This window comes from Vulpes lagopus, chromosome 11 (assembly GCF_018345385.1).
Source record: "Vulpes lagopus strain Blue_001 chromosome 11, ASM1834538v1, whole genome shotgun sequence".
NCBI classification, from domain to species: domain Eukaryota; kingdom Metazoa; phylum Chordata; class Mammalia; order Carnivora; family Canidae; genus Vulpes; species Vulpes lagopus.
Genome location: NC_054834.1, coordinates 26,887,561 through 26,910,244, shown reverse-complemented (window position 1 = coordinate 26,910,244; position 22,684 = coordinate 26,887,561). Strand labels below are relative to the sequence as shown.

Below are 22,684 nucleotides of genomic sequence, written 5' to 3'. Positions count from 1 at the left end.
AGTGAGTGACCCTTCTGATGTAGGTGGTGTTGCTACTTCATAGTCTAAATAGAGGAAGTGGGGAAGAAACTTTAAAAGTTCAAATTAGTATTTCCTCTTTGGTTGAAGAGGTATAATACAAGTGAACTTCCTTTACCATGCTGCATGAAGGAGTCAGGAAATTTGCTAATAAACCCTTGAACACTCTGTGGCTTTGAAAAGCTCATGCTAATGAATCAAGATGGGACATGGCTATGGAAAGATCCAGAGACTGCCAGAATTTGTGTGATTTCAACATCATTTATCTTGGAAGGTAGCACAGTTCTGAAAACGCCAAGATCATCCGTCCCCCACCCTGAGTGATGTCCACTTCTCCAAGGTTTCCTTCTATCGAAGGAGAAAAGTGAGTCTCTGTGCACTGCAATGAGGTGGAAAAGTGGAATCCTGAAAATGGCCCACGGGACTACCAGTTCAGGAGGAACTCCGGGATTGATGAGGTCGGAGTGGAATGGGCTGGAGTATCTGAATCTGAGGTTTTAAGACTGTCAGGTTATTATTTTGAGAACTGTTCCTTGAATTGCACTAGTAGGAGAGTAAACAGGCAAGCTACAGGGTGACAAGATATTTTCCATACACGTGGCCGAGAAAGGACCCATATCCAGAATATAAGACTTTCTAAAAGTCAGTAAGAAAAAGACGATCCACTGGAAAAATGGGCAAAATAATTGAATATGTAATTTATAGAAGCAGATACCCAAGTGCCAAATGAACACAGAAAAAGAAGCTTGACTTCATAAATAACCGTGAAGTGCCAATTTAAACTAAGTGAAACACCACTACATGCCCCATAAGAATGGCTGAAACTATCAAGATAGTAACCACATGCTGGTGAGGATGTAAGGTATTCTCTTGTACACCTCCAGGGGGAGTGTAAATTGGTACAACTACTTTTAGAAAACTGCATTCACAGAATCTACTAAACGGATCATAAAAATACCTGATGGCCCAGCATTTTCACTCCTAGGTACATATTGAACAGAAATGCATATATGTTGGCATCAAAAAATATGTACAAAAATGTTCATAGCAGCATCCCTTTTAACAGATGAAACCTGGAAATTACTTAGTGAGCCCTCAACAGAGAAAAAGGCCACACCACCCTCATTTTCTTTGAGGATAGAACATGGGAGTTTAAACTGAAGCACGAGGGTTTTGGGTAAAGTACCAGGAAGCACTTTCTGACAGTAAAGTGTTTCCTGGAAGTCTTTAGGTGAGAAGTTCCATATAGTGTGGAAAGAATTCAATGTGCTTATTGTCAAAGACAAGAATGGAGGTGTGAACTTTCTAACTTTTTGTGCTCTAGATTCCCTAATTCCCTGGAAGTGGGAAAATAATCTGACACTGGCAGGCAATTCTCATGTGACTCTTGGTTGGGGGAGAGGTGAACATGGCGAGGAAGTGAAGTGAAGATCCCTATTTGTCTCTTTTCAACAGGTCTCTTGACTTGAGTCGTCTACGCCTTTGCTCAGCTGCAGGTCCAGAGTGTAGGGCAGCAGCTTTGCAGGCCTGCAGCTAAGGTAGAGATCGGGCAACTGCAAATGGTTTAGCTTGCAAGCACTTATTGTGCTTTGCGTGCAGAACATTGAAGCTTCTACCCTAGCTTCTATCACCAGGTTCTGGCAGCGTGGGTGTGTGAACTCTTCCTGACTCCTCACTCTGCCCCTGAACAATGAGACATAGTGACATTTTTAAAGGCGTTTGTGGAATTGGGTCTCTGAGCTGAGCTGGCTGCATACCATTCCCTTGGCCATGAAGGTGACCTTAGGGCCTGCTGCTAGGTTAGGAATCTTCAGGACCCAGGCTGATCTCAAACCAATATGGAGATGGGTTGGGAGAGGAATCAAACTCATAATACTAAAACTCCAAGAAAAATTCAGGGCTAAAAGGAAGTGGGGAGGATGATGGAGGGGGGAGTGAGACAGAATTTTATCCAGTTGTGGTTTGTAGACTTAATAGATACATATAGAACATTGCATCCCCAAATAGCCAAAAACACATACACATTCTTTTCAAGTGCACATGGAACATTTTCCGGGATAGATCATATGTTAGGCCACAAAAGAAGTCTTAACAAATTTAAGAAGATTGATATCATATCAAGAATCTTTTCCAACCATAATGGTATGATACTAGAAATCAATTACAAGAAGAAAATGGGGGAAAAAAAACAACAAACATGGAGGCTAAACAATCAATGGGACAATAAAGAAATCAAAGAAGAAATAAAAAAATACCTTGAGACAAATGAAAATGAAAAGACAACATCCCAAAATGTATGGGGTGCAGCAAAAGCAGTTCTAAGAGGGAAGTTCATAGCCATATAAGCCTACCTCAAGAAACAAGAAAAATCTCAAATAAACAATCTAAACTTTACCCAAAGGAACTGAAAAAAGAATAAACAAGGCTCAAAGTTAGTAGAAGGATGGAAATAATAAAGACCAGAGTGGAAATAAATGAAATAGAGACAGAAAAATAGAAAAGATCAATGAAATGAAGAGCTGGTTCTTTGAAAAGAAAACAAAGTAGACAAATTTTGGCCAGACTCATCAACAAAAAAAGAGAGGGGCCAAATAAATAAAATCAGAAAATACAGAGAAGTTAAAGCTGACACTACAGAAATACAAAAGATTGTGAGACACTACTGTGAACAACTATATGCCAACAAAAGGGACAACCTCGATGGATAAATGCCTGGAAACATACCATCTTCCAAGACTGAATCAGGAAAAAAATAGAAAATCTGAACAGACTGATTATCAGTAAAGAGATTGAATCAGTACCCAAAAAACTTCCAACAAATAAAAGTCCAGGACAATACGGCTTCACGGGTGAATTCTGCTGAACATTTAGAAAAAAATTAATACCTATTCTCAAACTATCTCAAAAAATTGAAGAGGAAGGAACCCTTTCAAACTCATTTTATGAGGCCAGCATTACCCTGATACCAAAGCCACCGGACAAAGACACACCACACACACACACATACAAAAACTCCCAACAAAATATTAGCAGACGATACATTAAAAGGATCACACACCATGATCAAGTGGGACTCATTCTTGAGTTTCACAGTTGATTCTATATACACAAACCAATCAACATGATATACCATATTAGCAAAATGAAAGATAAAAATCAGGGTCATCTCAATAGATGAAGAAAAAGAATTTGATAAAATTCAACATCCTTTTATGATAAAAAATCTCAGCAGAGTGGGCATAGAGGGAGAATACCTCAAAATAATAAAGGCCACTTATAATTAAGCCACAGCTAACAGCATACTCAAGGGTAAAGAGCTGAAAGCTTTTCCTCTAAGCTCTGAAACAAGACAAGGATCCCCATTCTCACTTTTTCCTAAAATTTATCCACTTATTTGAGAGGGCAGGGGGAGACAGAGGGAGAAGGGGAGAAAGTCTTACGCGGAATCCACACTGAGGGTGGAGCTCAGCATAGGGCTTGATCTCCTGACCTGAGCTGAAACCAAGAGCTGGATGCTTAACCAGCTCCACCATCCAGGCAACCTCATTCTTACCATTTAAGTAAAAATGGTAGCATTTTATTGGAAGTCCTAGCAACAGCTATCAGACAAGACAAAGAAATAGAAGGCATCCAAATTAGAAAAGAAATAAAATTGTCACTATTTACAGACATGATACTATATGTAGAAACCTGTAAAGACTCCACCAAAAAGCTATTAGAATAAGTGAATTCAGTAAAGCTGCAGAATACAAAATAAACATACACAAATTTGTTGCATTTCTGAATACTAATAATGAACTATCAGAAAGAGAAATTAAGAAAATCCCACTTACAATTGCCTCAAAAAGAATAAAATACATAAGAATAAATTGAACCAAGGAAGTGAAAGACCTTTACAGAGCAGACAATAAAACATCGATGAAAGAAATTGAAGAAGATACAAATAAATGGAATTAATATTGTTAAAGTGTCTATACTTTCCAAAACAATCTATAGATTCAACGCAGTCTTTATCAAAATACCAATGGCATTTTTCACAGAACTAGAAAAAAATAATCCTAGAAATTATATAGAACCACGAAAGTCCCCAAGTAGCCAAAGCAGTCTTGAGGAGGGACAAAGTGGGAGACATTATGCTCAATGACTTCGGAGGCTACCACAGCTTCAGCAATCAAATCGGTATAGTATTGGCAGAAAAAGAGACTCGGATCAGCGGAACAAAATAGCCCGGAAATAAATCCACGCTTATACGGTCAATTTAATTTTCGACAAAGGAGGCAAGAACATACAGTGGGGAAAAGAGTCTCTTCGATAACTGGTGTTGGAAAAACTGGACAATCACATGCAAAAGAATGAACCTGGGCCGCTTTCTTACACCAGGCACAAAAATAAACTCAAAATGGATTAGAGACTTAAATGTAAGGCCAGAAACCATAAAACTAGAGGAAAACATAGATAGTAAGCTCTTGGACATTGGTCTCAGCAATATATATATATATATTTTTAAAGATTTATTTATTTATTTATTTGTTTATTTATTTATTTATTTATTTTTTAAGAAAGAGAGAGAGAGAAGAAGAGGGGCAGAGGAAGAGGGAGAAGGGGGAGAAGCAGACTCCCCTTAGAGTGTGGAGCCCAATGCGGGGCTTGACCTCATGATGCTGAGAACATGACCTGAGCTGAAATCAAGGGTTGGACACCTGACTGAGCCACCCAGGAGCCCCTCTGCAATATTCTTTTTTTTTTTTTTTTTTTGGAAATGTCTCCTTGGACCAGGGAAACAAACAAAAATAAACAAAGGGGACTACATCAAATTAAAAAGCTTCTGAACAGCAAAGGAAAACATCAACAAAATGGAAAGGCAACCTACTGGGAGACGATACTTGCCAATGATATAACTGATAAGTGGTCAATGTGCAACATATATGAAGAACCCAAACACTTGAACACATAAAAGCGATTACCCCTGCGTCGTGGGGTTGCTGTGAGGGTTCAGTGAGCGGCGGGGAGGTGTGCTGTGCGCTGTCCAGTCGGAGGCCACTCGCCCCAGGAGCCGCCCAAGCCTTCAAATGACCACGGGGGGTGAGGAACTGGACTGTACTTGTTCCTAATTTTACTTAATTTAAATGCAGGCGTTCCCCTGTGGCCAGGGGCGGCCTGGGGCATGCGGGCAGTGCCTGGCCAGTAGGAAGGGCTATGGGAGCCCCCTGCAGCCTGCGCCCCACCGGGACGGGGAAGAGCAGGAGTCGGTGCAGGTGCAGCGGGACTGGGGATGGAGGGCAGGCTGGCCTGCGGCCGGGGAGGGGGAGGCTGGTCACTGGGTCAGCTCGTCTCCCTCCCGCCTTCCTGGAGGCGCAGCCAGGGAGCCTGGAGGGCCCGGTGGACGGAGGGCCAGGCCTGCAGTGACCCCTGGTGGCCATGGGGACAGCCGCTGTGCCCCCAGCGGTGGGTACTGGAAGGTCATGCTCTCTCCACCCGCCCCTCACCACTACCCAGCTTTCTTTTTTTAGCTTTTTTCTTTTTAAAAAAGATTTTGTTTATTTATTTCTGAGTGACACAGAGACACAGGCAGAGGGAGAAGCAGGCTCCCTTCGGGGACTCGATCCCAGGACCCCGGGGTCATGCCCTGAGCCGAAGGCAGACGCCCCACCACGGAGTCCCCCCCCCCCCCCCACCCCCGTCTTTCCTCAGCTCTCCTCACTGCCCGCCTGCCTCCGGGACAGGCAGGCTTCTCTCCAGTACGATCTGTGTGCTTCTGGAAGTATTTTTTAAATGTCCCCATCGCTGTATCTTGTCGCACTGCGTCCTGGTTGCTCACTGTGTCCCTCCACTTCCAGTCTGTGACCTCCTCAGGGGCAAGGGCACGTCTCTGCCAGGGCTGCGTCTCCAGGCCTCGCACACAGGAGCCTTGAGGGGCACCGACCTATAACTGTTAGGGGATCCAGGTCACAAAGATCTGGGTTCCAATCCAGATTCTGCTGCTTACTAGGTGGGGGGCCCGGGGCAGTGGCCAAATCTCAGTGACTCCGGGTACAACCTGTAACCAGGTAACGAAGAGCTCTGACGTCTGGCATTATGGAGAGGACCACACAGGTGCATACACAGCGTCCCCCGCCCCCGCCCCGACCCCGAGTCCCCCCACGGCCTCTTAGGAGTCCTGCACTCCGCCCAGCGTGGTACCCGCCATCAGTCTCAAGGGACCCGGTGGACAGTTTGTTCCCGTCCTGTTGCTGCCATCGTTACTGTGGACGACCCTTCCCTCCTTAAACAGCGGGCTGCGGGGCTGCAGGGCTACAGGGGCCCAGGGGCCCAGGGGCCCAGGGGCCCAGGGCTGCAGGGCTGCAGGGGAGCAGGGCTGCAGGCTCCGGGGCTCCAGGACACCAGAGCACCAGGGAACCAGGGCTGCAGGGCTGCAGGGCTGCAGAGGAGCAGGGCTGCGGGCTCCAGGGCTCCAGGACACCAGAGCACCAGGGAACCAGGGCTGCAGGGCTGCAGGGCTGCAGGGCTCCAGGGCACCAGGGGACCAGGGGACCAGGGCTCCAGGGGACCAGGGCTCCTGGGCTCCAGGGTTCCAGGTCTCCAGAGCACCAGGGCTCCAGGGCTCTAGGGGACCAGGGCTCCTGGGCTCCAGGGTTCCAGGTCTCCAGGGCACCAGGGGTCCAGGGCTCTAGGGGACCAGGGCTGCAAGGCTCCCGGGCTGTAGGGCTCCAGGCCTCCAGAGGACCAGGGCTGCAGGACTCCAGGGCACCAGGGGACCAGGGGACCAGGACTCCAGGGCAGCAGGGCTCCAGGGGACGAGGGAACCAGGACTCCAGGGCTCCAGGGCTCCAGGGCTCCAGAGCTGCAGGGCTCCAGGGCTGCAGGGCTCTGGGGGGACCAGGGGACCAGGGCCCCAGGGCTGCAGGTTTTCCTCCCACTCCCTCCCCCTCCCTCCTCTGAGCCCTGACTGAGTTCCAGGCACCCGGCCAGGGCCCATCCTCTCTGTACTCTAGCCTCTGTCCCTGACTATTGTCCTCTACGACCTTGGTCCACGTGTTGGCCTCTAGGATGACAATTCCCAATGTGTCTCTGTGACACAGACTGTAATCTCACATTTGGGGACATGAAGTGACTTACCTGGGCAGTAAAATGTAACCAGTGAGCACAACGATGTAAGAAGAAAGGACAGGGAGGTGGGGGTGGGGTGGTGGTTCCAGGAGCCCCACAGAGTGAGGGGCAGGCCCACCGGGAAGGGAGAAAGGCCCCAAGTTATGGGGGTGCTAGGCTCACTCGGGGCCCGCCACGAGCATCTGGGGTGGGAAATCTGACCTGAACCCTCTGCTTTAGGACCACACAGCGTGCTTCCACTCCGTTGGCTTTGTGGCACATAGAGAAAGTCCTGTTTACTTTTTAAAAACATATCTGTTTTTAAGATTTTATTTACTTATTTGAGAGACAAAGAGCGAGAGAGCGAGCCAGAGCGAGCTGGGGGGCAGGAGACGCAGACTCCCTGCTGAGCACAGGGCTCCACGGGGTGCAGGGCTGGATCCCAGGACCCCGAGGTCACAACCCGAGCAGAAGTCAGACGCTCCACCACCTGGGCCCCCAGGTGCCTCCAGAAAGTTCTGTTTAAGCAGAACACTGGGTCATGGGGTAATAGGCACGAGGCTCCTCAAGGTCAGGGTGCCAATACGGCAGCAGCCGCTGCCTCCCAGCTGGGTCCTTCCTGGGTGCTGACCCTGTTGGTGGGCAGCGCCCCTTGGCACCCATGCGCGAGGCTGAGACTTGGTGTCATGACCCTGATCAGCCCCAAAGCGCCTATGAGCTCGGCGAGAACACTCCCCCAATAGGACCCTCTGGGACGACGACTGTCGTGGACGTGCACTCGCACACGCTTTGCATGTCTGTTGCCTATGACGTCCCCACCACCTGTGCCCGCCGCCTGTCCCCACCGCCAGCCTGGCTAAATCCGGGTCATGCCCCAGGCCTCAGGTTCCAGGACCTTCCTGACCACCGCACTGCACCCACCAGGATGGGTCAGCTGCACACGCATCCTGTCGCCACACTGAGCGTACCCGTCCCATGGGCACCGATGGGCTCTCATCCGCGTGCGCCCCCCCAGGCTGCCGGCTGGCAGGGGGCACCGGCCGTACCTTCAGGGCCTGGCACAGAGCTTGGGAGTGGGGTGTCGACCCTGCCTTGCGGGAGCAGGGGGGCTCCTGAGCTGGGGGGTCTCATGCGCCCTCCTTCAGGCCCTCCCACCCTCTCCTCTTATTCCCACATCAGTGATTTTTGGTGAGGTTTCCTGTCCGGCAGGTGCTCAGTTGACTCGAGTTAGCCTAGCAGCCGAAATACGCAGCACCTTTCTCCCTTCCTGGTGGGCCTGCCCCTCAGCTGTGCGCTCCTGGAACCACGACCCCACCCCCACCTCCGTGTCCTTACTCTTCACGTCCCTCACGCTCGCCCGTTACATTCCTGCCTGCACACACCATCCTGCCAGCACCTTACGCCTTGTTGGGCTGGGCTCCGGGGAGGGCCCGGAACAGCTCTGCAGAGGGGACTGGCAGTGGGGGGAGGCACGGCCTGCCCTGGAGATCCAGGAGGGAAGGCACCTATGATTAACGTGATGAATTGGATTTTGGGGGTTCTCTGTTTACCACTGTCAGACATGATCTATTTCACGTGTTTATACCGAACGCGTAAAATGGGTCCGATTTCATTTTCTGCGGTTTGCGCGTTTTCTCCTCCAGTTCCCTGGGTAGACATGGAGCCCCAAGGGAAACGGAGAGGCCCAGTGTGTTTCCAGGTGGTGGCCGTGAAGGATCTTGCATGCGGGCCCGGAGGCAGGACGTCCCGGAGCAAGCACGACCTAAGCAGAGGCAACGGGATATTTGGGAAGGAGCGTGGCCTGTGCGGCCAGACAGGAACCGGGCTCAGCTGGGTGCACGGGGCTGGGCCTTGGCTCCGGTTCTTTCCTACCTTCCTCCCCCTCGCCCCCACCTGTGGATCCGGCTCGTGGGGATGTCTTCACCTGCACGTGGGTGCACAGACATCCCCCAAGAGCGCAGACCTCTCCCCCTGAGCCTGGAGCCCGGCCTGCTCCCGCCCTGTCCTTCTCCTCTCTCTGCTGCCGCTCCCCGGGCGCCTGCGTCCCTCTGAGCTGCTCGGGGTCTCCTCTGCCTCCAGCACAGCCCCTCCCCTTGCCCTGGGTCTGGCTTTGACGGCCACCCTCGGAACGCTCCAACGACGTGTCCCTACGGCCCCGCCCCCCACTGTCCAGCTGCTGGTTGCTCGCGGCACCTCCTGGCTGAGCCCTGCCTCCCTCCCCAATGGCTTCTCTTCGTGGGCGGCCTTCGGGCCCCCTCCTGACCTCCTCCTGCGTCCCTGGCAGGAGCCTGTTGGCCGGATCCCCCTCTTCTCACTGCGTGGAGAGGGGGGAAGGGGCGTTCGGTCCTGTGCCAGTTCAGTCCTGGTGCCCTCCCCATCCCCTTCCCCTCTGCTCACTGCCCTGGGGTGCCCTGGGCCGATGGCTTTAGACCCCATGTTTAGACCCCATGTCGCGGCCCCACATTCCTATCTCCTGACCTGACGGACCTCTCCTGTGCACTTCAGACAGGACAGACAGGTCGGCTCTCCTCCTCCCCTTAGGTCCCCATAAAGCCCTGCGCCCTCCCCTCCTTGCTGGGGGTGACCGGATACCCACTGCTCAAGCCGGGGGGCCCCACCGGCCTCCCCGAGCTCCACCCCAGTGACTCCAACAGAAACTCCGGATGAGGAGTCATCCTCACCTGGATCCCTCCCCCAGTTCTGGGCTCCTCTCCAAAGTGTGCCTTGGGTCCCCTCACACTGCCCCTCTTGCCAGCACCACCGGGGAGCCCCCCCACCCCAGCTTTTGTGTGCTGCTGGGACAGCCTCTTCCCTTCTTTTCCCGGCCCTGCTCGTGCCTCCCCTGCGTTTCCCACACAGAAGAAAGAAGTGACCTACTCGGAATATCAACAGGCCCAGTGTAAATACTCCTCTGCTTAGAACTCCCACTGTCTCTCCCCCGCCAGAGAGAAAACATGCCCCTTCGGATCGTGCCCGGCAGGCTGGGCCTGTGTGCGTCTCCAGCCCCGTGGGAGGCCGCCGCCTTCTCCCTCTGTGCCGGGACCTTCTGCCAAGCACAGCTCCTCCCTGCCCTCTTCCCTCCGCCTCCAGGCTCTGCCAGTGTGTGTGCATGCGTGTGCGTGTGTGCACGTGTGTGTGGGTGTGTGCACACGCGTGCGATGGACTTAAACACTCTGGAAAGCATAGCAGGTAACACGAGCACCTGCATACCCACCCCCCAGCTCTATTTAATTCCAAAAATGTCACATTTGCTTCAGATTTTTGTTTTCCTAAGCAGCCCAGAGAGAGCAGGGGCCCCGCCCTCTCTCTACCCTCCTGTCTCCTTTCCAGAAGGAACCCCCGAATCCCATATTTTTCCATTGCGGGGCCTGTTTCTACACTTGCATGACACGTGAGTGTCCGTCAACAGCATCTAGTATCTGGAGGCACGTTTAGAGCTCGTATGCATGCACGTTAATGCCGGGGCAGGGGCAGGGGCAGGCTTGGGCGGTGGGCCCGGGGCCACACACGCGGCTCTGGCTGTCGCTCCAGCCTTCCATCCGATCTGCACGTCTCACTTCGATTCTCCCAGTGATGGGCGGTGGTGCCATTTTCCATCTTTGGCCACTAAACGCCGCTGCAAGGAGCACTTGTACGCGTCTCCTTTGGCACGGATTCGTTTCTCTAGGGCAGACCCTTAAGAGCAGCACTTTGGAGAAGAGCGTGCCAGCGGGCTCCAGGAGCCCCTCTGTCTAGCACCGCCGCCACCCTGCCAGGTGCCCTGGGGGCCTGGACCCCAGAGCCTCGCGTGGGTTGCTGGGGCCGTGGCCTTAATCCTTCTCTCACCAGCCCTTTCCTAAAGTGAGAGCAATACAAAACGACAGCCTCCCTGCCTTGAGCTCAAACCGAGAGGGACCCAGGATGCGAAAACAAACATCTAGGTGCTTAACAGGCGGAAGGTACGGTGCTCGCACTTTATATATTTGCTTCAGATTTTCCAGAGTTTGCTCTAAGTTCTCCTCCGGATTCCTTCACTAACCCTCCCAGACCCCCGCCCGCCCTCCAGCAGGCCCCTGAGCTGGAGCCGGAGGGAAGCCGAAGCACTAGTTTCACAGCCTGTGTGGGTGTCCGGAGGCGATTTACAGTTGTGTTTGTTTTTATTCACACGAATGGTTGTGTGCCACAGATGCTGCAAGATTCTCAAGCGCCCAGCAGTGTTTCTGAGATACCCCTGCGTCGAGGCTTGTGTATCTCGTCCGGCGTCCATCCGTTGTCCGGACAGTGTATTTTAGGATTGTTTTCAGGTTTTGGGCATTGGAACAGTGCTGTGTATGCACTCTGCACGAGGGCAGAGACTTTTTATGTTCTGTTCGTGCTCGGTTTTGAGCTCCTGGAAGTGTGCCTGGCATGTAAGAGGTGCTCAATGCTCTGTCTTGAGTTTAACGAGTAAATGAACAGCCTTATACCCGTTCCTAGGCTGCTCACATGCAGAATTTGCCAGGAATATATGCTCAGACGTGAAGGGGCTAGAGTTTCCCGGTGAGCCGGCCACACTGCCCTCCAGTTTACGTACGCTCCACCTGAGAGCTCGCTTTTCCTCAGCCTTGCCAATGTTGGGGTTTTGAGACTTGGTGAACGCGTGTGTCCACCCTGATGCACGCAAAATCATATCTTACAGCTGATTTCATTTGCATTTCCCGAATTCCTTTCCGACCCCCTCCCCGTGACTTCCCTTGTGGCTTCTGGGTTATCGGATGAGCCGAAGTGGACTGGGGTGGGTTCGAGGTCACTGTCAAGCCCTCGAGGGTGCCGCCTGACACCTGAGTGGGCCTGGAGCTCTCCACGCGTTCCCGGCCTCCTCCCCTTCCTGGAGGGCTTTGAGCACACCTGCCAGGCCAGAGGTGGAGCCACAGGACGAGGAGCAAAGCGTGGAGGCCGCCCATGGTCAGCCTCCCTGCCGAGTTCCATCTAGAGCTCTCCAGGCTCCTGTGAGGGGCAGGAGAGGGCTCCCTGGGTGCGCAGGCTGCTCGGTTACTCTCTAGGCCCCCAGCGGCGAAGGGCCAGCCCTGGGCGCCCCAGGGCTCAGGGTGCTCTGGAGTCACAGCTGTCTCGACTCCTCTGAGGACCTGCGTGTTCCCGTGGCGGGAGCAGCCTTTGGAGCCCTTGGCACTGCCCTTCCTTGGCACACGCCACGCCCTGCACCTTCCTGCAGGAGAACATACCATCTGGTCGGCTTGGCTCCTCTGACCACCATTTGGCCAAAAGAAGACAAGCGGGAGAGTCGGGGGACAGGCGTCACGGGAGGGCGGTGGGGGCAGGAGGTAAGTCTGAGCTCCCTTGGCCTCGGGATGAGAGGAACGGACAGCAGGACGCTGGCCCGAGCGCAGCATCGGGGCCACCAGAGCCGCGGACCTTCGGATCGGCTCAGCTGGGTTCGGGCAGCAGCCCAAGACTCGAAATGTGCCGCCGGTGAATCAGCCAGGGCGGTGGGTGTGCGGGAGCCAGTGCCAGCTGCCATTGGAGAGATGCATTTCTACACGTAGGGGTGACACTCGCCCGAGATCCCTTCCCATCTGAAGAGCATTAAAAAATCATGACCTGCCAGCCCGGAGGGTGAGCGCTCTGCCTTAACCACCCCTTTACTTTCTCTGGCAGAGCTTTAAAGCCATTAACCTTCCGTGGCAGGGAGAGCAGGTTCTTACTTAACTTGGGGCTTCTGCAAAGTGTTAAGGAGCCGCAGCCCCAGGCCTGCATTGCAAAGCTCCCCCTGATGCTCCACAAGGGCCGTCCCGTCGGGGAGCAGCCTAAGAAAAGTGGAGCCTGGCGGGGCGTACCGCTCAGAGGCCCTCGGCCCTTGGCACGGCTGCCGCGGCCCCCCTACCGTCTTAACCCAAGCCTGTGTTTTCTGCGGCTCCTGGGAGCGGGCTGCGGGGTCCCCCGCCCCGTCCACCTCCCTGAGCCTCCCTCCGGGGACCTGCACCTGTCACACACTGTCGGGGCGTCCGTATATACACCTTGGACACCCTCCCCGGAGCCCTGTGATGGCTCCCGCGCTGCTGGGGTTGCTCCAGGTCATCTCCGGGGTGCGCTTAGGGGTGCGCGTGTGCCGTGCATCCCCCGGGAGACTACACCTCCCCTACGTGGACCCTTCTCACGCCTGTGCCTCCCGGCAGACACCATGTCGGCCAGTCAGTGGTCACGCGTCACGGAGCACCCAGGTGCCGGGCATCGTGCTGGGTGCCGGCAGCACGGGCCCGGGCTTTAGATGCTAGTAGGGAAGAGAGACATTAAACGATGAGATGAATCATAGGTGAGCAAGGGCCCGCGAGGTAGAAGGACAGATGCTTCGGGAATATGTGTGGATATGCGTGGGGGCGGTTGGAAACCTTTCCCCGGGAAATGGTGTTAAACCGAGACCAGTGGGGAGTGGGAGTTGGGAGCCGGGCAGAGCTGGGGACGGTCCTCCCAGGCGGAGGAATGGCTCCATCCGGCCGGCATGTGGAGAGACCACAGACTGCCTGGCCGCACGCAGGCGGGGGTCCCAGCCCTACAGACGCCCCGAGTTGTCAGGCCTGCAGGCCGTCAGCTCCCGGGAGGCGATCCCTGAGCCCCTGGACGTCCTGCGGCCCTGAGGCCTCGGGCCAGGCCGTGGTCTGTGCTGACACTGTGGCTGTGTATCTGCCCGGGGGCTGGAGCCCGAGGCCAGTCGGGCAGGGGGTGCACACCCAGGGACCTGCCCCACACCACGCCGGGGCCCCGAGCCTTGGGGCGGTGAGCCACGCCATTGGGCGGTATTAATGCATTTCCACGATCACGGGGAGAGGTGCGTGTCCACGCGATGCCCCGGACGCCCGTGCCTGGTGTGCCTGGACTCTGCGCCAGGCATCCTTCTCCTTGATTGACGGCCATTGCGTCCTCTCCCCGCAATAAGCCATCATTGACAGTGTGACAGCTGTGGGTCCTTCTAGTGAGGGTGGTCTTGGGGACCCCAGCACGGGCAGAGCAGAGGAAACAGGGGCTGGGGGGCAAGGAGAGGAATATGAGGTGAGGAAGGAGCTGTGGGAAGGAACTGGACTCCTCAGGGCCTCGTGGTTCTCTCTGTGGGCCTGATCCCAGTGTGGTCACTTATTCAATTCCATTCCTCGGCCGAGGCTGGACCAGCCTCCACGAGACCTCACAAGGTGCCTAAAGCAAGCCTGCAAATCGGTGAATTCGCATGGAGTGGACTCGGGGAGCGCAAGGATGCGTAGAACCCACTGCGGGAGGCGAGCAGTGCCACCCGCGGCACAGCCACGCCAGTCCTCTTCCAGATGGCCCGCCTCAGGCTTGGCGCAAAGTCCCTGCTCCGTATCTGTTGGTGGGGACGAAGGTCTCCCGTATGAAAAGGTAGGGGGAAGATCCTAGAACTGCCTGCCGTGCGGAGTCCCACACGTTGCGAGCTCAGAGGTGACACCAGCAGTTTGTGTCACGATCACGTACCCCTGGTGACAGTAAGTCAAGGGAAAAATAGGCTGAGAGAGTGGTTGAATCAACGTAAGGAATTTATCGGCACAAAGGATTCGGTTATCTTTTTTTTTTTTTTTTAAGATTTTATTTATTTATTTATGGGAGACCCAGAGAGAGGCAGACACAGGCGGAAGGAGAAGCAGGCTCCATGCAGGGAGCCCGATGCGGGACTCGATCCCAGGACCCCAGCGTCATGCCCTGAGCCGAAGGCAGGTGCCCAACCACTGAGCCACCTGGGCGTCCCTCAAATTGTGCACTGGTCATTATAACAGGACCTTGTCCATAGGACTGTTTTGAGGATTGAGTGAGGTAATGTCTGTAAAGCACTTGGCGTAGCGCCTGGCGTGCATTAAGGGGTCAGAGAACAACACAAACAGAAAGGATATTAGAGGTTTTAATAGATCATCCGACACCGACACACATCGGCGAGGGCTCAGGGCCATTCACCCTCCGGCCTGTCGCGCTGGGCCAGGCCCACACCCGCTGTGGGTTCTGTAGCAGCAGGTGCGACGGGAACCCGATGGGTCAGCTGCACTCTTCTGCACTGAAATGCTTGGGCTGCACTTTAAGGAACGGTTCAGAGCTCAGATGTGTTGGCTTCTCGGATGCAGTTTATTCTCTGGCCTCCCAGGAGGATGGGCCGGGGTGGGTGGGGGGAGGGACAGAGGGACGCCGGAAGCCGTGTGGGTAAAATGGCCCTCGAGTCCAAGCTCTGGCTGTGAAGACAGACGGCCCCATGTGTGGGGTCCAGGAGGAGGTCCTGGCAGCTGGGAAGTCTGGATTTGATCCCAGCTCCTTTGCTGGAAGTGAGAGGGACTGGGCAAGACAGCCAGCTTTGTAGACCTCGGTTTACCTAGAAAAAGGGAAAAACACCTGATTTGCAGAGCGGTTGTAAAGATAAAATGATATAACGCGACGTACATTAAACACCTGCTGTGCGGTAGGTGCCTCATAGAGACAGTTGTGACCGTGTAAGTAAGCGACACGTAGTCACGACCACGAGGGGCGGGGGGGAGGGATGGACTCCTGGTGACTGCTACTGTTTTGTGACAAAATGATCCTGTGAGACCGAATTAGTTTCCTTCTTGGAGAGAACGGCAACTCGGATGGCAGAAGGGTTGACTGGAGGCCTGGCAAGCGAGTGCGGTTCAGTCGGGGAGCCGGTGTACGGTTTGGGCCAAATCCCGGCCCCCATGACATGCTCATCGTTGACCTGGGAAGACCTGGGGGGGTCTCCAGGGGGCAGGTGGGGGCGCTTTACCTGGGGAGGACGGGTGACGAGCTGCCCGGTGGGACAGGACCCCACGCGTTGGGAGTGGCTGAAGGGACGCTGGGGACACAGAGCTCCAGGGCTTTGGGAGCTGGCAGGATGCCGGTCTCCACGGTGGGAGGCTGTGCTGGGACGCCCGGCCTGGGGGCAGCCGTGCACCTGGGGCCCCAGGTGGAGTGGACCTGACGTGGAAGGTTGAGAGCGGCCGTGCTCCTCCCGTCCTGATGCCAGCTGCCTCTTGCATCGGAACAGATTTTTTTTTTAAAGATTTTTATTTATTTATTCATGAGAGACACGGAGAGAGAGAGGCAGAGACACAGGCAGAGGGAGAAGCAGGCTCCATGCAGGGAGCCCCATGTGGGACTCAATCCCGGGTCTCCAGGATCACACCCGGGGCTGAAGGCAGGTGCTAAACCGCTGAGCGGCCTGGGCTGCCCTGGAACAAATTTCTGGGAGAGGAGCCAAGGAGGTGGTGGCTGCAGAACCCAAGGGGCGTGGAGGGATGTCATCCACATGGGGTAGCCTCCATTCAGGTCACACTGCACGGAATAAACCTGAGGGGACCTTTAAAGTCATGGGTGCGTGAGTCCGTGTCGCCACAGCTGTGCCCGCCAACTACTGGTGGAGAGGGAGACCCTCCCGGCCATCGAAGGTTAATGTGTCTGTCACCACCTTGGGAACCCGGCCACTGGGGAAGAGGAGAGCGGCTGGGGCTGGGTACCAGGCCCTGCTCGACACAGCGACAGTGTGGATGGATTTCGGTCCTCTGTCCCTTCTCTGGGGGTGCGCGTCCCCAGGACAGGTTCCCACGCACGTTCCCAGAGGAAATGGAAGCTTACAGCTGCATCTGGGGCTTGTTGGGCCAACGCCGTGGTTCTCAACGGGGACTGGCTTTGCTCTGCAGGGCCTCTGGCAATGTCCGTGAACAGTCCTACTGTCAGTTTTTGGGGGAGGTGCCACGCAGGGACGTTGCTCGATGCCGCACAGCGCCCAGGGCAGTCCCATGTCACCCAAGTCTCCAGCCCCAAATGTCAGCAGCGCTGAGACTGCCAGAGCCTGGCTGGAGGCGGCGCGAAGGTTCTGGGTGGGCGGCTGTGGCCCCCTCCTCACGCCCATCACCTCAGGGCAGCTGGATGGGGAAGGGTCCCGGCTGGCTGGCCCCAGCTTGGTGGCCGCACATGGAGGAGGAGGCTGCCGAATGCTTGGGGGTGGGGAGCAGCCCAAAAGGAGCCTCAGGCCACCCTCCCAGGGAGACGAAGGATGAGGCCGGAGATTTCATTTCAAGTCAACTCTTACTTATTTTAAAACCAATTTCCTTAAGCACATAATTATATGTTTATTTCCCCCAGGAACTCTTGAGGCAGGGAGATCTGCTTAAATTATGGGGACGGAGGCTGCTCACGGGGCTCTAACGGGGTTAGAAAAATGCTCGTCTCCTCTGAAGGAGCCCGGGAGGAAGGCCCGGCAGGCTCCACTCGCGCAGGGTACGGGTACGTGGGGAGGGGCCGGTGGGATCAGAGGCTTCAGGGGTCCTGCCTCTCCTCTCTGATCCGGCCCGTAGGCGGAGGGAAAGATGTGGGGCGCGGGCCATGCAGCCGCCTCCTGCGTCACTGGCACACGTGTGCACACATACACACGCGTGCATGCACACACCCTCTGGAAGGGGCTTGGGTTGGCATCAGGGAGCAACAGGGGGGTGGGGGGCCGGGGACAAGATGGAGAGCTGCGCCCCACCTCTGACACACCTCGGGGAGACCGGGGAGGTGTGTTAGGGCCTGTCTCCCTCCCCGAGACGAATGGCGACTCTGGCTAATGTGCTACTGGGTGAGAGTGTTGGTCAGGGCTTGGGCGGGCGGGCAGCTGCGGAAAGGATGCGAGGTGCCGTTAGCGGGCGGCCTAGGCTGCCTCGGCCACACAGGAGGGCGCCGTCGGGGCGACCTGGCCACCCCCCTGTCCCTGCTGCATCTGGAAGGCTTGGCTGTTGGCGCCACTGTGTGGGGTGGGGCCCCGTGTGCCCACGTCCTGCAGGAGCTGGGAGCCTCAGCCTGGGACGCACGGGCACCGAGGGCGTGCTCGCGAAGCACTGCTACCTTGTCGTGCCGGGCCTGCCACGGACCAGACTGGAGTCACAGCCAATGGCCGCGCGACTGGCCCGCCCCACTCGTCCTCTCAAAGCCCAGAGTGTGGTGCTGGAGCTGCTGGGATGGGATACATCTGGGGAGTGGTGCTGGAGTGGGAGTGGGGGTGTGGTGCTGGAGCTGCTGGGATGGGATACATCTGGGGAGTGGAGACCCGGCCCAGAGCCATGGCCCCCGCGTCTTCCCCGACCCATCACACATGCTCCCCGCACAAGCACCCCGCTGGCTGGGCTCCCGCCTTGTGCCTTGCTCAGCCCAGGCCTCCGGGTGCTGTGGGGCGGATCCTCCCGGGGGGAGCCTAGAGAAGGTCGCTGAGGGGCGTCCAGCCCTCTGGAGCTGGGGGTGTGGTTATCTGTCCCGGGGGCTGGCGGGGAGACATGCAAGGGGCAGGCGGGCCTCGGCTGGGGGTGTCCCCTGCGGCCCCTCCGGTCAGGGAGCATCGGAGGTCCTGGGCTGCTGGGGCGCTGTGTCCTTTCCGTTGACCAGCTCCCCAGGAGACATGCCAGGGATTGTCAGAGAATGGTCTTAGCCTCTTTAAGGGGCTGAAGACTTGGCCCATCCCGCCACTTTCCAGAAGTGTGGCCGAGAGCCTGAGCTACCTCACCTGAAGGACAGTCCCCAGCTCACGGGGCTGGCATGGGGCTTGCGTTAGTTGGTGTGGGGAAAGCTGTGCACACCGCAACCCTGACACCCCCACCCCAACCACGCCAGCTCGCCTGCGGTCGGGGTTCGGGGCCTGCCTGCAGGGTCAGCATCTGTCTGCGTCGCCGGCCCCAGCAGACACGAGGCTCAGGGGAGGGCACCGCGCCCCTTACTTGGTCCGCTGGTAGAACTGGAAGACGGCTTTCTCCTGCTCGTAGGTCTCGATGGAGCCGGGTCGAAGGCGCCGGATCTCGGCGATGGCGTCCCCGGCAGCCAGGCCCCGCTCCTTCACCAGGTAGCAGGCCAGCATGGTGCCCGTGCGGCCAAAGCCCAGGGCACAGTGCACTCCCACCGCCTGGGAAGAGGGGGCTTGATGGGGCCGAGCCTGATGCCCTCCCCCGGCTCTGGCGCCCCTCCCCTGGGTGAGCCTCCTTCCTACACCTGCCTCTTCTGGGTCCGTCCGGGGCCCCTCAGGTGTTGCAAGGGTCTCGGGGCAAGAGGGGATGTCAAGGTCAGGGACAGCTGTCTCCTACCTGGCAGCGTGGAGGCCACCAATCACCTCCCCCGTAGCTGGTTCCGGTGCTGGGCTCCCCCAGCCCCCGCAGCCCTGTCCCTGCGCCTCCCAGTGCAGAAGCCACCGCGCGTGGGAGAGGCCGCTAGTCCAGCCTGCGCTCCGAGGTGCAACCACCGGGTTCTGCACACGGGGTGCAAGACACCACCTATCCGTCATTTAGCGTTTACATCGATCATACGGAGAAACCATAATACTTTGACTTACTGGGTTTCGCTGTATCATCAGAACGAGTTTCCCTGACCCTTCTCTGCCTGTCACACTGTGGCTCCAGTCGGGGTGTGTGGGAGGCGGGCGGCCCCGAGACCCCGCAACGGTGCCGCCTTCCACCTGCGTCTCCCCGTGCGCCAGCTTCTCCCTCTCCTCTGCCACGCTCCCTGCGGCCCGGGGCCTTCCCGCCGCCCCGGCTTCACCCGCCGTAACCCCGCCCCGCCCCCGCCCCGCAGCGAGGTCCCGCCCCCCGCCCCTCCTGCCCCGCCCCCCGCCCTCCTGCCCCGTCCTGCCCCGCCCTGTGCCCCGCTGTTCCCGCCCTCCTGCCCCCTCCTGCCCGACCCCCCGCCCTCCTGCCCCCTCCTGCCCCGCCCTGTCCCCCGCCCCCGCCCCGCCCTGTGCCCCGCTGCCCCCGCCCTGTGCCCCGCTGTTCCCGCCCTGTGCCCCGCTGCCCCCGCCCTGTGCCCCGCTGTTCCCGCCCTGTGCCCCGCTGCCCCCGCCCTGTGCCCCGCTGTTCCCGCCCTCCTGCCCCCTCCTGCCCGGCCCCCCGCCCTCCTGCCCCCTCCTGCCCCGCCCTGTCCCCCGCCCCCGCCCCGCCCTGTGCCCCGCTGCCCCCGCCCTGTGCCCCGCTGTTCCCGCCCTGTGCCCCGCTGCCCCCGCCCTGTGCCCCGCTGTTCCCGCCCTGTGCCCCGCTGCCCCCGCCCTGTGCCCCGCTGCCCCCGCCCTGTGCCCCGCTGTTCCCGCCCTCCTGCCCCCTCCTGCCCGGCCCCCCGCCCTCCTGCCCCCTCCTGCCCCGCCCTGTCCTCCGCCCCCGCCCCGCCCTGTGCCCCGCTGTTCCCGCCCTCCTGCCCCCTCCTGCCCGGCCCCCCGCCCTCCTGCCCCCTCCTGCCCCGCCCTGTCCCCCGCCCCCGCCCCGCCCTGTGCCCCGCTGTTCCCGCCCTCCTGCCCCCTCCTGCCCCCGCTGTCCCCGCCCTCCTGCCCCCTCCTGCCCCGCCCTCCTGCCCCCTCCTGCCCCCGCTGCCCCCGCCCTGTGCCCCGCTGTCCCCGCCCTCCTGCCCCCTCCTGCCCCCGCTGTCCCCGCCCTCCTGCCCCCTCCTGCCCCGCCCTCCTGCCCCCTCCTGCCCCCTCCTGCCCCCGCCCTGCGCCCCGCTGTCCCCGCCCTCCTGCCCCCTCCTGCCCGGCCCCCCGCCCTCCTGCCCCCTCCTGCCCCGCCCTGTCCCCCGCCCCCGCCCCGCCCTGTGCCCCGCTGTTCCCGCCCTCCTGCCCCCTCCTGCCCGGCCCCCCGCCCTCCTGCCCCCTCCTGCCCCGCCCTGTCCCCCGCCCCCGCCCCGCCCTGTGCCCCGCTGTTCCCGCCCTCCTGCCCCCTCCTGCCCCCGCTGTCCCCGCCCTCCTGCCCCCTCCTGCCCCGCCCTCCTGCCCCCTCCTGCCCCCGCTGTCCCCGCCCTCCTGCCCCCTCCTGCCCGGCCCCCCGCCCTCCTGCCCCCTCCTGCCCCGCCCTGTCCCCCGCCCCCGCCCCGCCCTGTGCCCCGCTGTTCCCGCCCTGTGCCCCGCTGCCCCCGCCCTGTGCCCCGCTGTCCCCGCCCTCCTGCCCCCGCCCTCCTGCCCCCGCCCTGTGCCCCGCTGTTCCTGCCCCCGCAGGCCCCGCCCCCCGCCCTTCCCGCTGACCTCCCCGCGCGCGCTGGCCTCGTCCACGATGCGCACGAAGCGGTCGATCTGCTCGGGGGCGGGCGGGCAGAAGTCGGGGATGCGCAGCCGGTGCAGCGTGAGGCCGGGGCAGCTGTCGCTGTGCGGGGGCCCGCGCTCCGTCAGGGACACCAGGTGCCGCACGCCCTGCTCCCGCAGGAAGCGGTAGTGCGCGGGGAGCCGCGGCAGCGCCAGCCCCGCCAGCCGGCCCGGGAGCACCCACGAGAAGTTGGGGGGCTGCGCGCCCATCGCCGCGGAAGCGCCCCCCGCGCCCCGCCCCCCCGACCACGTGGGCCCGCCCCGCCCCGCCGCGGGGATTGGCCGAGCCGCCTGGGGGCGGGGCCGCAGCGCCGAGCGGGCCCTGAGTGACGGGCCGGGCGCCGCGGGCAGGCCCGGGGCCGGGGCAGCCCGCGCGCTGATTGGCCGGGGGGCCGGGGCTGGGCGGGCTTACGGCGGCGGTGCGCGCGGGGATTGGTGCAGCTCAGGCGGCGGCGCCGGGGGTGGGCGGGGCCGCCCGGGGTCGGGCTCTGCTGCTCCCTGGCGGCCGGTGGCGGTCAGCGCAGCGGTGTCCCCGCGCGTGCGGACTCGGGGCGTGACCTCCGCGCTCCGACTGGGCCCGGGGCGCCTCGGGTCCGCGCGGGCCTCCTCCGCCGGGATGGCTGCTGCGTCTCAGGGGCTTGGCGACCCGGGGCAGTGCGGGCGAGCGGCGCCGGGCGGAGACCTGTCCCGCGTTTGCACTGCGGGGACCCCCCAGCCCGGGGCTGCCGCCTGCGGGGGGCGGCGGGGGGTGCCCAGTGGCAGCAGCAGCCCTGGACGGAAGAAGCCACGTTTACTGAGCACTTGCCACAGCACTTTACCCCTGTTAACTCCTTTAACATCGCTGACCCAGCCGCAGCAATCTCACCAAGCGGGTGCCCTCATGAACCCTGGTCTCCAGATGGGGAAACTGAGGCTCCGCAGCTGCAGGAACCTGGCTGAGATGGCTCCGGGCCTGAGTGCGGGTTTGGAAGCAGGCGGCCTGGCCCCGGCCTCTTTGCAGCCCGGTATTGGCTCCCTCCTCCGTGACCATCCTGATGCTCCCAAATAGCATCGGGGTTCCACAACTGCGGGGTTTCTGAATTTTTCTTAGTGTTTTGGGACTTCCAGGCTGGCTGTGTCACCCTCCCGTGGGGCGGCCAGAGGTCACCGGCGTTGTTCCCGATGGTGGAGACCCAGCTCCCATGGGGCGAGCTGGCTGTGGCCTGACCCATCCGTGTCCTCATCTGAACAATGTGCTTCTGGTGACGCAGGCCGATCATAATGATGGAAGCTGTTAGCCCTCGTTGAATCTGCTGGTGTACCGGGCCCTGCACCTAGTGCTTTCTGGAAGAGCAACACGTGGACAGTGTGTTTGGGTCCCCTTTGTACACGTGTGATCGGAGGCTAACCCAGGTGGGTTAACGCAGCCGAGGACATGCAGCTGGGGTGCGGCTGGGCAGGCCAGGCCCGGGACACCTAGCTGGGCAGCGGTGCTCCCTTCCCCTGCCCCACCAGCCCCCAGCACACACGTTGGATCATTTAAAGCTCTGGTTCCAGTAAAAT

General features: G+C 58.9%; 1 protein-coding gene across 3 annotated transcripts; it reads right to left on the bottom strand.

Annotated features, from left to right (window-relative positions):
• Positions 1-14,967: 14,967 nt before the first annotated feature.
• DUSP23 (dual specificity phosphatase 23) lies at positions 14,968-21,398 on the bottom strand. Of its 3 annotated transcripts, none has more exons than XM_041723479.1 (3): positions 21,086-21,398; positions 18,714-18,994; positions 14,968-15,442 (listed from the first exon to the last, which is right to left on the bottom strand). In XM_041723479.1, the coding sequence occupies exons 1-2, from the start codon at positions 21,350-21,352 to the stop codon at positions 18,809-18,811; spliced, it is 453 nt and encodes a 150-aa protein (XP_041579413.1). In that variant the 5' UTR covers positions 21,353-21,398; the 3' UTR covers positions 14,968-15,442; positions 18,714-18,808. The 3 variants fall into 3 exon arrangements, with proteins under 3 accessions (XP_041579413.1, XP_041579412.1, XP_041579411.1); XM_041723478.1 differs by having other exon boundaries at positions 18,813-18,994; XM_041723477.1 differs by lacking the exon at positions 14,968-15,442 and adding an exon at positions 19,173-19,333 and having other exon boundaries at positions 18,856-18,994.
• Positions 21,399-22,684: the final 1,286 nt, after the last annotated feature.

Excerpts from the sequence above, each read along its gene's own strand:
- DUSP23 (XM_041723477.1), bottom strand. The coding sequence starts at position 21,352 with ATGGGCGCGCAGCCCCCCAACTTCTCGTGGGTGCTCCCGGGCCGGCTG. Across the intron at positions 19,334-21,085 it reads AGGCCAGCGCGCGCGGGGAG|AACCCGGTGGTTGCACCTCG; the intron begins GTCAGCGGGAAG and ends CCCCGTGTGCAG. Across the intron at positions 18,995-19,172 it reads GGTGGCCTCCACGCTGCCAG|GCGGTGGGAGTGCACTGTGC; the intron begins GTAGGAGACAGC and ends CCCTCTTCCCAG.